Below are 15,647 nucleotides of genomic sequence, written 5' to 3'. Positions count from 1 at the left end.
ACCGGTCAGCAGGGGAGTTCAGAGGCTGACCCTGTGTGAGGACGATGTCAACCAATCAGGAGGAAGCACGGCGGAAAAATAGTCTGTCTTTACCACTGTCTGCAATGCACTCAAACCAACCACACACACACACACACACACACACACACACACACACACACACACACACACACACACACACACACACACACACCTCCTCCCGCTCCTCCGTCGTCTCCCTAACACCCCTCCCTGGCTCGTGCTGTCGGTAACGTGAGCTCAGCTTAAGTCCTAATCCTGCTCCACGTGCCGCCGCCGGTCGGGGTTTGGATGCAGAGACCTGAAGGTGCAGATGGGGGGGCGGAGGGGGTGGGGGGTGGGGGGAGGAGGAGAAGCTCTGCCGCCTCCACCCGGTGTCAAAACATCTCCGACAAACATCAAAGCTGCTTCTGACTCCATCATTTCCCCCTTCAGCCTCACGGCTGCTCCGTCCGTCTGCACTCAGACTAATTCAAACATCTCCATGACCCCCCCCCCCTGCTGTCAGGTGTAGAGATCCAGGAAGGTTTGATCCAGATCGGAGCGGGCATCATGGGCTCAGGAGATGGATGGAGAGGTGAACAGATCTGACAGTGCGATCAGCGGCGCTCTGAGCCAGCCGGATTTATTTATTAACAGATTTACTCATGAACACATCAGGAGCTCCGATGCTTCTGAGCCTAATGAGCGGCGAATCGCATTAACCCACCATTTCCTTCAGGTGGCCTCGCATGTTTAATGGATGCAACAGAAAGACGCTAATGCGTTTGATCATTAGATTATCATTAGAATGGCTTCATGTTAACCCTGCTATGTTACATTCAGAGGAACGTTGGATGAAGATGCACAGAAGTTTATGGGAAAAGGACACTGGGGCTGTTTCTGGGAATGAGGAGTGGATGAAAATAATTTCACAATGTAGAACATTTGGTAACACTTTACTTGAAGCCCCCCTGCATAACACATTATAAGTACATTCATAAAGCATTATAATGCCATTATAACATGTGTAGCTGTAGTTATAAACATTCATAGATGATCACAATGCCAGGACCAAACCCTAACCCTAACCCTAACCCTAGCCCTAACCTTAATCCTATGCTGTATACTGCTGTATAGTGAGTTATAAAGCATTGTGATCATGTATTAGTGTTTATAACTACTTATAATGTGTTGTAAAGAGGGGCTTCAAGTAAAGTGTTACCAAACATTTCTCAGGGAATGTCAAGGCAAGTTCACACAATATAAGATAATAAAACTGTGGGAATGCCCGGTTATTTGTGGATGGCTGTTTGTGTGCCGGAGGGCAGAGCGGTGCCACTCAGCCCAGGACTGTGTTTACTGTGTTTACCGGGTGATAGAGGACAGAGAGCTAACAAATCAGAAGGAAAACTCTCTGTTATGATGGTCGGGGTTTCAGTGGCTGCTAGAATTATTCTCAGACACTGGAAAACTGGCAACACTTCACTTGAAGCACCCGGTATAACACATTATAAGTAGTTATAAACACTCATAAATGATCACGATGCTTTATAACCCACTACACAGCATAGGGTTAGGGTTAGGGTTAGGTCCTGATGTTACAAAGCATTGTGATCATTTATGAGTGTTTATAACTACAGTTATACAGTGCTATAATGTACTTATAACATGTTATACAAGGGTGATTCAAGTAAAGTGTTACCAAGACTGCTTCATATGAATGTATGCTATAAGCTGAGTGGCAGGAGCTGCAGCACCGGACTGGGAACATTTTTAGTCTTATATTACCGTAAATATCGCTCAGTGGGATGATGGCTGATTCTGGGCTGTTGTTTTTTCTTCTGGTGTGTGAATTATTTCGTCTTGCCTGTGTTTTCTCTCTCTCTCTCTCTATTTGGGGCATCGTTCGCACCTTGTAGTGTTATTGCTGATTTTAATTTGCACGTAGAGGTCCTGCCGGTTAGCACTGACGATGTATGACTGTCATGTACCAAGTAAAAACTACAATAAAAACATGAATAATAATAAAAAACAAACAAACAATAGAGTAATGTTGAGATTGTCATCATTTTATGCATTAATTGTTTTGGTTTTGGAAAAACTTCTGTGTTCTCATCATGCATGTTACTGTTTGACAGCCCTGCAGTAAAATCCAACTGAAAGTGAAGATCTTGGTAAATGAATGGCGGTAAAGCTTAGCCAGAATAAAATGAAAGTAACATGGAAAGACTGAAAAACCACATCCCGACTTTACTTCCTGTCAAGCTGACGATGATGCTGCCAGTGTGAGTTGAAGACATCGGTTAATTCTATAAAACAAACAGAAATCTCATTAGGAGACACACAGGCCAGACTGATTCGATCAGAACGGGCCTGCTGTCCCGGACCAGCGTGTTTCAGATGTGATTTAAGCGGGGAAGAAGCCTCTGTGGAGGCTTCGCTTCCCGCCTCGCCTGTTCCTGCATCTGAGGGAGTAATGGGGCTAATTCTCATTTAGCCTGACCTCCTGGGGACAAAGCAGCCAGCGTGCACGTTCCTGCAGCCCAGCTGACCCAGTCTGGAGCGCCAGAGCGCTCGGAGAGAGAGAGGTGGAGAGAGAGGTGGAGGGGGGAGGAAGAGAGAGAGAAACAGAGAGAGAGAGAGAGAGAGAGGAATGAATGACTTCATCTCTGACTTTTGCTTCGAGTGGATCTGGGTTCAGCAGCTGAAGAACTGCATGATGTCACGATGGCCTGCAGGCCACACACACACACACACACACACACACACACACACACACACACACACACTTGCTTTAACTGAGGCTCACCCAATTAAGCAGTGTGCTGGAACGAGGCGCTGCTCTCTCCCAGTCGGTACAGTAAAGGGAGAAAGCGAGCGAGCGAGCGAGCGAGCGAGCGAGCGGCAGGGCGGAGGCTGGAAAATCCCTGGCAACAGCGGCCGGCTGCGTTTCACGCTCACAGAGAGGAAACGTGACATGATGGACGATCACAAACAAAAGCAGCTCGGCTCTCGCTGTCAAGTGCGAGGCTTCCCCCACCGCTCGCCGTCGTGACGCGGCAGAAAGTGCAGCACGGAGATCAGTCTCTCCGGAGGAGTCCGGCCGGCTTCCTCCGCTCATATTTCACCTCTCTGAGAGAAGAACTTCAGAGTGGAGGCTGCAGTCCCTGCTCTCATCACACCACATTTTTCAGCTGTCGCCCGAAGCACGAGCAGACGCGCCACGCGAACATCAGCGGAGCGAGAAGCCATGCATGCCTCCGCGCTGCGATTCGCAGGTGTTTTAAAGGTCATTCATTTCCTCTGCTGTCGCTTCAAAGCCTCTGTTACAATAACGCTCGTACCTGCACTGCCACACCTGTTTTTCAGGTCGGTCTGACGGCCCTCTTGTGTTTATGTGCTGTCAGCTCGTAAACTTGGTGTGTAACACGGAATACAGCAGTGGGACGACAGTGATTATCCCTGAGAATGGCAGAACTAAAGTCATAAAGGAGCACTGTGGAACATTAATATCTGGCTACTGCCGTTCACTGGCGTTCATCGTCAGTCCAGATTGGAGGGAGGATGTTCAAGATTTTAAAGACAAAAGGCTCAAACTGCCTCCTCAGGTCAAGTCTTTGGCAGGACTGTCTTCAGAAAGTCGGACTCGGGGTCAGAGGGGACTGGAGGCTGGAGGACCGCACCTGAGGTTCCAGTTATATATCTAAAATAGGGTCAAGAGTCTTGGTTAGGGAGCTACAGAGCGATGTATCAGCTGGGGGATACAAAACGGCAAACTCCTGATGCCAAGTCCTCTTCTTCAGCTTTTATGCCGCCACTGCTCACTGATCAGTTCATGATAAGCTGTTTAATTCCACTGTTTCGACCTATTCAGTCGGTTTATTGTAGGTGTTGTTTATCACTCATATTGGTGTTTGTTCAGTCGCGCTGAGCATAGATGTATTCTATTTTGACTGAAGCTTTGTCTAAGTTAGTTTTCAAACATTTTAACATTGCTGTTATCTAAACTCCAGAGCCTCACACTGTGTTGGAGCAGGGAATCAGTGAAACTACATGGATGCTGTGAACGAGCATCTGTTTTGTGGACGAATGTGTAAGTTTTGGTGGGTAAATCTTCTGGTATAATTCCTCCCTCAGATTATCTTAATGGCTCAACACACCACCCTGTGGTGCCAACTGGAATTGCAAGGCTAAACTAGCTGAGGCATCTCGACTCGCTTTGTCAAACCCGGTTACTATCTTAGTTGATACTGATTTGTATCAAACATATTGTATCTTTAAAACTCAACCTGGCACTTTAATAACACTAACGTGTGACTTTACGATGCAGGAAAACAGTGCTGCTCTGCAAATAAATCCATTTTCATCGTCAGAGTCAGATTTGTGTGGCCTCAGCTGTGTGCTGCTCCACCTCATCTGTTTCTCTTTGTCTGCATCTCCACCTCCACCTATAAATTTAATGAAGGAAATCCATGAGGGACAAAAAGCTTTTAACTAGTTTCACCTCATCAGTCATGCATGAAAACTGTGACGTGCCCAATATCCCTGGCAGGAGAAACCTCGGCGTAGCTCCCCGTCTCATCCCATCAACTGCCGGTGCTTACACAGCGCAGTAAATATTATTGATTATTTCATTATCCGCCCATGCTACTGACTCCACGCTTCACCAGTGATCTCCTGGATCGACTAACCATGAAGACACAGACACTGCCTCTTCCCAGGATGGATCCCAGCAGATCAACGTACGCAAGCAAAACACCAAAACAGCTGGAATTACACGATGTTTCTGATTACAGAGGAAGGACCAGTTATCAGCAATGTAAGTCACAGTTAAGAGCAGTTTACAGCTACAAGTCAGGACAACATGTATATACTTCTTTTAACTGAGAAAACTCCATGTGTGTGTACCATAGTTAGAGACCGAGCACATTTGAAGCAGAAGGACAGATTTTTCGGTAAAGCGTCCCTTCGAGCGCTTTCCCAGCAGCGATCAGCCTTTCTGAGGAGAACTTCTGGCTTCATGGGGCTGAGTCCTGACCTGAAGTCATCCTGGTGTGTCATGCCTGCCTCCCAGTTCCCTGAGTCACCCCGTCCCACCCACAGCGCCGGCGGCCTGGAGTCCGTCTGTCAGTGGACGGATCCCGGGTCCGTCCCGGCGCCTCGCTCCTGCTTTGCCTCATCTCTTTTTCTCCGCTGCGTTTCTAACATGCCCTTCATCACTGGAGGCAGACCCGGGGCAGCGCTGCTTCTCGTCCTCCCTCGTCTTTGTTTACAGCTCCCTGATGGCCACTGGCTCAACACACTCTCACTGTTGACATTATTCTGGCCTTGACTCCAGAATCCTGCTGTATAAAATCTGCCCAGTGTTTCTCTGTAACTGCATGCCAGGAAATTTCACTGCCTTGCTTTTTTTTTTTTTACTTTTGCACAAAGTTAGAACGGTGCTAATCTGTCCTGCAGGATGTTAATCTGTACTTAAACACGAGGGGCCGTGTGGAGGCGAGTTAGTTTTACCGTTGCAGAACTGCAGCAGTGATGAGGTGTCATACAGGCTGCTGTAGCTGGAAAAGCCGTCCTCCATTCTCAGCTCCGCCGCCGCCGCCGCCGTCCTCCACCACTCCTCCTCTCTCCTCTCTCTCCGGTGACTCCCCTCCCGTTAGTTTATCGTTGACTTGGCGTCCGAGGCGCTCCCTCCATTCACTCCGCTCGGGTCGGGCTCCCTGGCTGAGTCGCTATGGCAACCCATTCACTCCCATTATGTCATGTGAACTCCAGCCCCTCTCCTGCTCCCAGCCCCGCTCCGAAACACAAGAAGAAGAAGAAGAAGAAGAAGAAGAAGTCCTGAAGTGGAGCAGGAAACACACCCAGCCGAGGAGCGGCGGCACCGGCTGGCGGGAGAGGCAGACTCAAGTTCAGAGCCGGCTGGAGGGATTGTTTTCCTCTCCTCCTCCTCCTCCTCCTGCTCGTCTCTCCTCCCTCTCTGCTCCTCTCGTCCTCCTGCTGCACAGACAGCTGTGTGTCGTTAGCTCGCCACAAAAAACTGCTTTAAGAGGGCTTGAGCTGACAGTGCGAGTGTGTGTGTGCGTGTGTGTGTGTGTGTGTGTGTGTGTGTGTGACAAGCTGTGTGAGTGTTTAGATAATGCTCGGGACAGCCCAGCCTTCCTCTGTCACACAGCGTGGACGAGTCAGAGCACGAGGGGGCTGGGACTAACCGATAGATCCTCCTCCAGCTCTCCACAGAGAGAGAGAGAGGGAGAGAGAGAGAGAGAGAGAGAGAGAGAGAGAGAGAGGATGGAAGAGCGGAGAAGTAGACGGACGAAGGTCAAAGAATAATACAGCCAGAAATAACAGGAGAAAAGGTCAAAGAACTCAGAGCAGAGGAAAAAGATCAAAAGAAGCACAGAAAAGAGAGAAGCTACAACAGATGCAGCATTATTCTCCTGCACACACACACACACACACACACACACACACACAGTATGGAGTCACACGGGGACACTGCATCACGAACCACACGTGTTCCTGCTGCAACATTTGGAAGCGGAGCGCCAGAGGATCTGTCTTATCTGCCCCGCTGCAGACCGCCGCTCAGACACCGAGGGGATCCTTAAAACAAGGACAGGAGGGGGACCGGGGGAGGGACGGGGGGCGGGGGAGGGGGAGGGGGGGCGCCGGAGAGCTGCAGAGGGTGCGGGGTATAAAGACAGGGCCCGAATTAAAAAGTGAGCATGGTGGGAGTTCAGAGAGGAAGAAGGGGGGATGCCCCGCTGAAAAAAAAAAGAAAACATCAAATTGGGGGTTTTTAATGCAGACTGGGGGGTTTGTGTGGGCAGAGGGAGGGAGGGAGGGTCTGCGTGCATTATTTATCATCCCAGCTTGCAGGGGAAGAAAATAAGCATAAAGAAGACGGAGTCGTGGCCTACATTCACATCACAGACACTTCCCCCTTTTCTTTTTTAAGTCACAAGACCGAGCTGACAAAAGGCTGTGAAGGCGGGATGCTGCTCAGGGAGAGGAGCCATGAAAGGAAATGTTTGTTTCTCATTTATAAAGTAGGCCGTCGGATGTAATCCTTCCCTCTCAGCACAACATGCTGTACGTCATGATGTTTTGAGGTGTGTGAGGTTCAAAGGTGACCCGGCTGCGGTCGACCTTCACCGGGACCAGAACGGGAGGCAGCGGAGCGCCTTTTGACCGTCCGCCGTTTCACGGTTCAAGGCTCGCTCCGTGTTGTTGACCTCGGAGTGGCGAGCTCCCCGGGAGAGCGGGCGCCCGCTACACAATAATGGCGAGCCTGCCGACAGACCTGCTCAGCTCCGTCACCGGAGAAATCACGCAAAGAAAACAAGGTGCTGCTTGTGGACCGACGATGCGATCCAGCACTACAGCACTAGTTCTGCTCGGCGCTGAACACTCAGGATTTGACCTTCACACCCCTCGTACACGCCGCTCTTTGTCTGCGTCCTGGATAAGGTTCTTATCTCATAAGAATAAAAACACGCCGGTGTTATTTACATTCCGCAGCGTTCTGCGTTGAGGTGATTTTAACTCAAAAGGCCAAAGGACCCAGTGTTTTGATGCCGACACAAAAGGGAATTTCAAGCTGTGCCGCCTCCAGATCAGAAGCTCGACAAACATCCTTTGTGCTGCTGTGTGTTGCTCTGATGATTGTGACTAACGGTGTTGTTTTGTCTGAAAGAGGCTTCAGATTATTGTAAATCTCATCGGAGAGCTGATTTAGGATCTAGATTAGGGACAGGCCTGGTGGGCTGGGGTGTGTGTGTGTGTGTGTTCGATGTGCATATGTTCACGTGAGAGGAGGCCGCTAGCCCCCCCATCCCACCCCAAAGCCTCCCCATGGGGCTGTAAACCCCACCTCCAGCACAGCGGGTGGCAGGTGGGGGGTCAGTCCACACCGCCCCATTGTCCCCACCTTCACTGTCCATCAGTGGTTCAGTCAGAAAGTAAACAGGGTGGAGCTGCAGCGATATCACACACACACACTGAAACCCTAAAACACAGATCCTGACGGCCAACACAGAAAATGAAGGTCAATGCTTAGAAGTGGCTAACATTGTGTGTTTATTGCTCAGTTCTGAGCAGAAAGCAACTCTGATTCACACCAATCACACCAAAATGTGTGTGACAGTGCACCTCTCTATCAGCTGGGTGTGTGTGCGTGAGTGTGTGTGCGCACTGGACTGACTGTTTGCCAACAAGTTTCCTGAAGCCAGTGATGAAAGGTAAATGTTGCTGTTTTCACTGCCCCCTAGTGGACAAAAGGAATACCAGCCGATGCAGGTTTAACATTCTCCTCTCTATGTTTCATCTCCTCCCATCATAAAACTCTCTTTAAAAAGACGTGATGTCTGCTGTTCTGTCTCAGCCTGCAGACTACTGAGCTGATAATGACTTACGTAAAGCTAAATGAACCCTTGCTGTTCATTTCAAAGCAGCGGATGTGTCGGGGGGTTCTGTGTCTCGTACGTCTTCCTCACCCGTCCTGCTGCCGCCGTCTCTGCAGCCTTCGCTCTCTGGACACGCCTGAAGGTCGCCGTCAACGTGAGCTGGCTCCTCACTGCTTTCTCTTTTCTCTGGGGAAAGAAAAAAAAAAACTGCTGACCATGTTTTTTTATCAACAGATGATCAGTCAGACTGTCAGCGGGCCGGGATTATGCACAATCAAATCCAGAGCCGAGCAGGAAACAAGGTCAATCCTCCGAATGATCCGCCGCCATCTGTGAGCCTGTCCTGGTTATTGGGCTGCTTTGTGCTTCACACCATGAATTAATCCAACCTGGGTCTTAATGTTCTTATCAACACACGACTGAGACAATGGGGCACATTTAGGATGCTTGTTTCTGCTTCATAGTCGATACAAATGCAGCGTGCATGCCTCAGTGACTGCAGCTGCCAGGTCGATATAACGACTGGAGCGTTACAGGAAGTTCCAGGAAGTTCAGGCGAACTGCCAGCCTGTCAGTCAGAACTTATAGATGCTGCTAATGCACACACAACACCGGGGCCGGTTCATTTTTCCTGAAGTCACATTGAAGAAAAAAGCATTAAACATGATAAATGTGAAATGTAAATGCAGCTGCAGGTGGAAAAGGTAATCTAATTTGATCTTACGCCAAGACTAAGAGCGAGCATGAAAAGAGTGTTATTCAGTTATACTGTAACAGACTGGCCATAACTTAGACTGTGAACACATCAGAGCAAAATTGCGATCTCTAAAAATTTCATTTCCCTCATTATTTATTTCAGTCTAATGTCCCTATATTTGATTTATTACAGAAAAACACCAATCTTAATGCTGAAGTGGCCCAGCTGAGAGAAGAGGTACAGATGACTGAGAGAAAAAATAAAAGTCTGCAGGAAGCTCAAGAGAAGTTAAAGGTCCTAAAAGAGATTTTCCAAAGACTTTATCATAGTTCTCAGGATGAACTCCAAAAGAGGCAATCCAGCTGGGCTGAGAGAGAATTACTATATAACAGGGAGATACTGACGTGACGACAAGAGACAGCGGCTCTGAATGAGCAAAACATCAATCTTATGGATTCTCTCAGAGGTCCTAATGCCTCAGAATCTGAATACTCCCGCTGTCTGACTCAGTTTGGCCCTGCTGACACAAAAATGACATAAAAGTTCCAGGGGAATGGCTAAGGTTCAAGGGTTTGGTGTTAGGATCAGGTGAGGAGTCATAAAAGAGAAAGGCATTGGCAATAAAAGCACTTCCTAAGACAACAATAAAACCACAGGGTTAAATTAAACTATCCATCAAATAAATTAGCCATTAAATAAATTCAAACCAGAAGAAAGCAACAAGAGAGAGGAGGAACGTCTTGGAGGAACGTCAGGACACACAGCGACGGATTCTTCCAGGCCGTCTGGAGTGCTCTCCACCGAAGACATTCGAGGACGTCCTGAGCTCTATTACCATCAAACGATCCAGCTCGACTTCAGCCAGGGCGGAGAACCGGAGCCTGTCTGAACCATGAGTTGGTCAACTCTGAACTTATTATTCTGTCACTGTTAATTTGTCTCTACATGCCTGTTTTTGTGCAATGCCAACTTCTACATGAAAAGGCTTCTGTGCTCTCTCACTGTACCAGAAGAACAGCTGTTTTACAGCTGCCAGAGCACTCCTGTGGTAAAAGGTCTACATTCTCACTTAGCTAAGCAGCTACCACGGAGAATGACTATGACTGCAACATAAAGACAATTTTAATTATGCAAGATACAATGAAATATCAAAAAAAAAAACTCTCCTGATAATATGCACTCTGCATGTTTTTATGATCTCACACAGATTTCATGAATATGATGCTAACGCTGGCTAGCTCGCTTTCATAGCAGCATCACCAACATCTCAGATCAGCTCTCAGTGCTGTGTCTGCTACTCTTAAAAAAAAGGTAAAAAAAACCCAACAAAACAATATTTTCTTTGAGGGTGTGCTCCAACTACAGATAGGGATCACACGACTCAGCCTCTCCTCCAGGGTACTGGAGAGGAGGATTCAGTTCAGTGACCATGGCCAGAGGAGGTCTGGTTCAGGGACAGGGGACTGGAAGGGGTCCGGTTCGGGGACCACAGCATCTCTTCTCTGCTTTCTGCAGATGATGTTGTCCTGTTGGCTTCATGGAACCTGGACCATCATGCACTGAGGTGGTTCACAGCTGAGTGTGAAGCTGCTCTCTCCAGCTCGGTGGAGAGACTCTGGCCCAAGTGGAGGAGTTGAAGTATTGCAGGGTTTTGTTCACAGTGGAGGAAGGATGGAGGTGAGATTGACAGGATCGGTGTGGCGGCTGCAGAGGTGCAGTGGTTATCTCGGTCCTCTCGAATTACCAGTCAAGCTACAGCCCACCCTCACCTAAGGTCATGAGCTTTGGGTCATGACCGAAAAGACAAGATCCTGGATACAATGAAATGATCTTCCTCCGTAGGGAGGCTGGGCGCTGCCTTAGAGACAGGGGGAGGAGCTCAGTCACCAGGGAGGAGCTCGGAGTAGAGCCGCTACTCCTCCACAGCCACATCTGAGGACACTCGGACATCTGTTTAGGATGGACGCCTCCCTGGGGAGGAGTTCTGCACATGTCCCACAGGGAGGAGGTCCGGGGAAGACCCAGGACACGCTGGAGAGACTCTCAGCTGGCCTGGAACGCCTCGGGTCCTCCTGGAGGAGAGAGTGTCAGGGGACAGGGAAGTCTGGGTAAACCTGCTGAGACTGCTGCCCCCGCTATGTTTGACACTCCAGAGTTAATCGTGTATTTCAGCGTGTGATGAACCCACTGAGGGGTGTATACCTGTGTTTCCTGTAGAGTCTATATCAGATGTACTTCCTCGCTGCCACTAAAAAGGATGAAAATCCACTGTAGATGTGTCTCTCACTGTGCAATGCTTATGCTACATGGCTAGGATGAGCAGAGGTGCAGTCTGCTGAAATGTTCCCAGTTAAACACCCAGTACTCAGAGTATTTTATCACTGAGGGTTTCTGCGGGTCAGACTTGGGCGATAAAGCCCCTCCGTCCTCGGGACTGGTCTGGTGGAGTGACAGAATGATTTCTCATAAAGCCGAGCTGCAGCGCCGACGCCCTGAGACGTGGAGCAGAGGATGTTCTCCTGCCAGAGACTGACAGCGCCGCTCCGTCTGATCACAGCCTGGATTCAGGGAGAGCGCTGAGTGACGGCACATCCATCCATCCCACCTGCTGGGGGAAAGAAGCCATCCCTTCCAGTACCAGGCAACAGTAAATTATGAACTCTGCCCCATCTGGTGTCAGACGCCATCATCTTTACACCGCCGGCATGTCGGTGACTTCTGCTGACGTTCCACTCGCTAACGTCGACTGTGTCAGTAATTAGGATTACAGCGACTGATGAAAAGGCACGCTGTCCCGTGTGCGCTGAAAAAAGGCCAAATCGTTTAGTTTAACCCCTCGAGATGAACCGAAAGACACAGAGAGGAGCCAGGGAGGGTTTTTGTTATCATGAATTATGTGGTGGAAGTGTGACCTAGTTTCAGTGGGGAAGAATCCAACAGCGATAACGGCTCAGAACGAGGAGCCAGAAGAGGCGGCATCACACACAATGTCAGCGCTCTCTCTTCCTGACAGAGACGCTGGATTTCAAGCCACAACGTTACATTTTCTCTGTGGCGTGTTTGAGATACAACCAATGATAAAACCAAGCCGAATTCTCACCTCAAGAGCAGCTATTCTGTCTAAAACCGAAGCTCCGCTCACATCAAATCTCCTCCTTTGTTTCCTAATCTGCTGCAACAAACTCAATCTATAATTGAAGACACATTGTCATATCAGAGGAGTTATTGTGAAATAGCAGCTCCTCGCTGCGGTGCAGTGCTGCGGGCCACACGAGCAGCCGCCGAGCCAAAAAGTGATGTTATGATTCGGGGAAAGTGGGTCACCACTTGTGTTTCCAGTGCAGTCTTTCGGTCATGGACTCTAACAGCATTATGCATGTAGAAATCCTCTGCCAGATGCTGTAATATCTCAGAGACCCACATTTCTGCGTGTGAAGCCAAGGGCAGTGAAAGGCACGTCACAAATGTTAAAATAGAAATTTTTAGGGGAGGTTGTGGATGAATAACCGGATCAGGATTTGGAGTGAGGAAAGCAGGACTGTCAGCGATGGTAAACGAGTTCCCCGCCACGTCTCTGAGGATGGCGCGTGGAGGCAGACTCGAGGGAGAGCCAGAGAGGACACGTGAGCGAAGACGAAGACGAGACTCTGCGTTTGACCTGCGAACAGCTCTGAATCCTGAGGCTGCGGAGCAGTGGGACACGCTCGAGCCCTCAGTGAACCAGAATCACTCTCTGCTTTGCCGACAGTGTGTTCAGACGCGCCGCCGCTATTACAGCCGTGTGACCAACGGGATTGGATGTTCAGAAAGCACAGAGGCGACGAGAGGAGATAGGGACCAGGCAGGAAGTGGCGTCTGAAGCACATGAAGCGGTGCAGAGAATGAGAAGTGTGTATCCGTTGATAAAATCCTGACACCTCATGAAAAGACTTCACTGCTCCACCTTTCATCACCTCTCACCTCCTCCTTCTCCGAGCCGGAGTGACTTCTCTACATCTCATCTATATGTTAATGGAGCATAATGTGGACACACGGAGCAGGACTGCTGTAATTCACTGCACGGCATCCCATAAAAACCTGGACGGCGAGCAGCGTGTGAGGCCATTAGAGAGCAGAAAGCAGCGCCGGGCAGGTCAGCAGGAGCAGATGAAACTCCACAACCTTCCATGAGTGTGTAAATGATCCATTTATCAGGCTGAAAGCCACCTCCATGCTATCAGGGAATTCCTGCAGAGGTTTGGTGTGTGGCACATACACACACACACACACACGCAGAGTGTGTATCCCTGAATGTGCAGAGCTGTGTGTTCTCTGAAGCAACGACAACATTAATCACATCTGACTTGGCTGCTGAAACATCCATGTACGCCCTTCCCCCATCTCCTCACCAGCCATGAACTCCTGTGGTCCACTTTTCCTCCGCACGAGCCCACACACACACACACACACACACACACACACACACACACACACACACACACACACACACACACACACACACACTCTCACATGAACACAGTGATGCACCGTGGATGGACAGAATCTAACCAAACATAAAATACTGTAGAGTAACCTCATACGTGAACTGGTGGGATTGGGGAGTTTGCATGTTCTCCCTGCATGGTTTTTCTCCTCTGGTTTAAAAAAACATGCTTGTCTCTTTCTGTCAAGACTTGTCTTAATATTAATCTTCTATTGTCAGATAGGATCATTTCCAGTAGTTCTAAATTAGATGAAGAGGAATCGTATGATGGCTCATATGATCGCCTGCAGCTTAATTTCACTAAAAATGTGGAAATTACATTTTTTTTTGTTGGTATAATTTAGGTATACATATACAGTATGTATAGATTGCTTCATGCTGCTCAGTGTGCCTTAAATTAGATCTTGGGGACAAATAAAAAAAATGTAACCTTGAAAATCATTTATTTATTAAATTCATTGCTATTCTTTATTCAGTTTTTTTCGTGTTATCTCCATTGAACGCCACCGTCTCCTCAGACTTTGTGGTTTTCATAAACTCGGGTACAACAATAAGTTTGACTGCATGTCTGAATTAAAGGTGAGGACTCCGACAGCATGGAATACAAAATGATTACATTATCCTGTATTTTATTCAGGCACGGCCCCGGTTCCTTCAGGAATTAATCAAATGGAGCTAAATCAGTGTCAAGCTGTTGTTCTAGTTCATTCACAGTATGACAGGAGGGAGACGGAAAATACAGCGGTGGTTCAATCATCAACAGAGTTTAAGCCAAAATATAATGTCATGCTGGAATTAAAACCATAAATAAATAAGAATATTCACCATATTGTGGCTGTAACAGTCAGAGAAACAGCTGCCGGTGACTCTAACGCTCATCCAGGGCACAGATGGAGGCCTGACGTCAGCTGGACGTGACGCCATCCTCATCTGTCATCTGCGTTTCCCACCAACCACGCTGGCTAATCCACACACACACACACACACACACACACACACACACACCATGTACAGCATGTGTATTAGAGGCCGCTGACCATCTTCTGCCACATAACGGCTTGTCAGCTCTGATCCACGGCCCCATAAGTCTGGGTTCGACCCGCTGCAGCGCCTGCTGCTCATCGCTCCTCTGGATCAGTGTGAAGACGCTCCTCGCCCCTCATCCTCCCATCTACCCTCTTACTCATTTTTATTAAATTCTACTTTCCTTTGTTTTTGCTTTTCTGTATTCATGATTAAATTGTCTGTACTTTGCGCTCAGTGACTACTGAAAATGACTATTATCTCAGTATAAAGCAAATTTTAATGAAACCTTCTGGTTCAAAACACCCTGAAATGTCCCAAAGCTTCTCCTAAAGCTGCATGTTTTATAGACTCACCCTGGCAGCGGTTTTACTTTCTGAACTCCCTGAACCAGACCACATCAGTAGCACCATGTTAGTGTGGAGCTCATGCCTCTCACTGACCTGATGACTGCGAGGCCCGGCGGTCCTACAGGACAGACTGAGGAAGAGCAGTTTATCAACAGATACTGAAATCTGGTGTTGAATGAAACACTTTGTTCGTGGGACTTTGTTCTCCTCCACTGCTGAAATACGCTGAGTGTCACTTCACACACATTTAGTACGTGTTCATTGTTTTCCAGTTCTCAGATTGATTCATTCTGTCAGTGTTGTTGGTCGTTTTTTCCTCTTAATAGAAACAAAGATTTCTGTAATGTGTCTCTTGTTTGTGTTTCTTCATTTAAAACAAGAAATTGTGAGATTACCTTGATTTTTTTCAGAGGAAATTAAAGCTGTGGGGTACTGTAGGGGGGAGATTTATTTATCTATTATGAGGAAACTTAAAGCTTCTTAAAGTATGTCATATTTTTTTTACCATCTAAAATAAAATAGTCATGCTGTAAAGGTTGAATAAATCCAACACCCCTGAAAGGCCTAACACTCCCAGGTAGTGGTCAACAACTCTATATCTGCCTGATTTTAGCTCCTCTGCTCCTCTTGTGGATCTCAGACAGATTTATAGTTTCCTTAGCTTGCTAGCTTAGCTTCTTAGCTTA

General features: G+C 48.1%; 1 protein-coding gene across 6 annotated transcripts in view; it reads right to left on the bottom strand.

Annotated features, from left to right (window-relative positions):
* Nucleotides 1-15,647, bottom strand: part of eml1 (EMAP like 1) — a 49,277-nt gene that overhangs the window by 30,889 nt on the left and 2,741 nt on the right. For 3 of the 6 annotated variants that reach the window (XM_030116862.1, XM_030116861.1, XM_030116863.1), the window contains exon 2: nucleotides 8,499-8,594. In XM_030116862.1, coding sequence (XP_029972722.1) covers nucleotides 8,499-8,594 — 96 coding nt within the window. Of the gene's footprint in view, nucleotides 1-5,514; nucleotides 7,400-8,498; nucleotides 8,595-15,647 lie in introns of those variants that run through there. The other 3 variants (XM_030116865.1, XM_030116864.1, XM_030116867.1) reach the window with 3 other exon arrangements.

The sequence above is a fragment of the Salarias fasciatus genome, chromosome 19 (genome assembly GCF_902148845.1).
Source record: "Salarias fasciatus chromosome 19, fSalaFa1.1, whole genome shotgun sequence".
In the NCBI taxonomy this organism is placed as follows: Eukaryota; Metazoa; Chordata; class Actinopteri; order Blenniiformes; family Blenniidae; genus Salarias; species Salarias fasciatus.
Note: the sequence above shows the minus strand (reverse complement) of the source record. Positions and strands in the feature narration are given on the sequence as shown.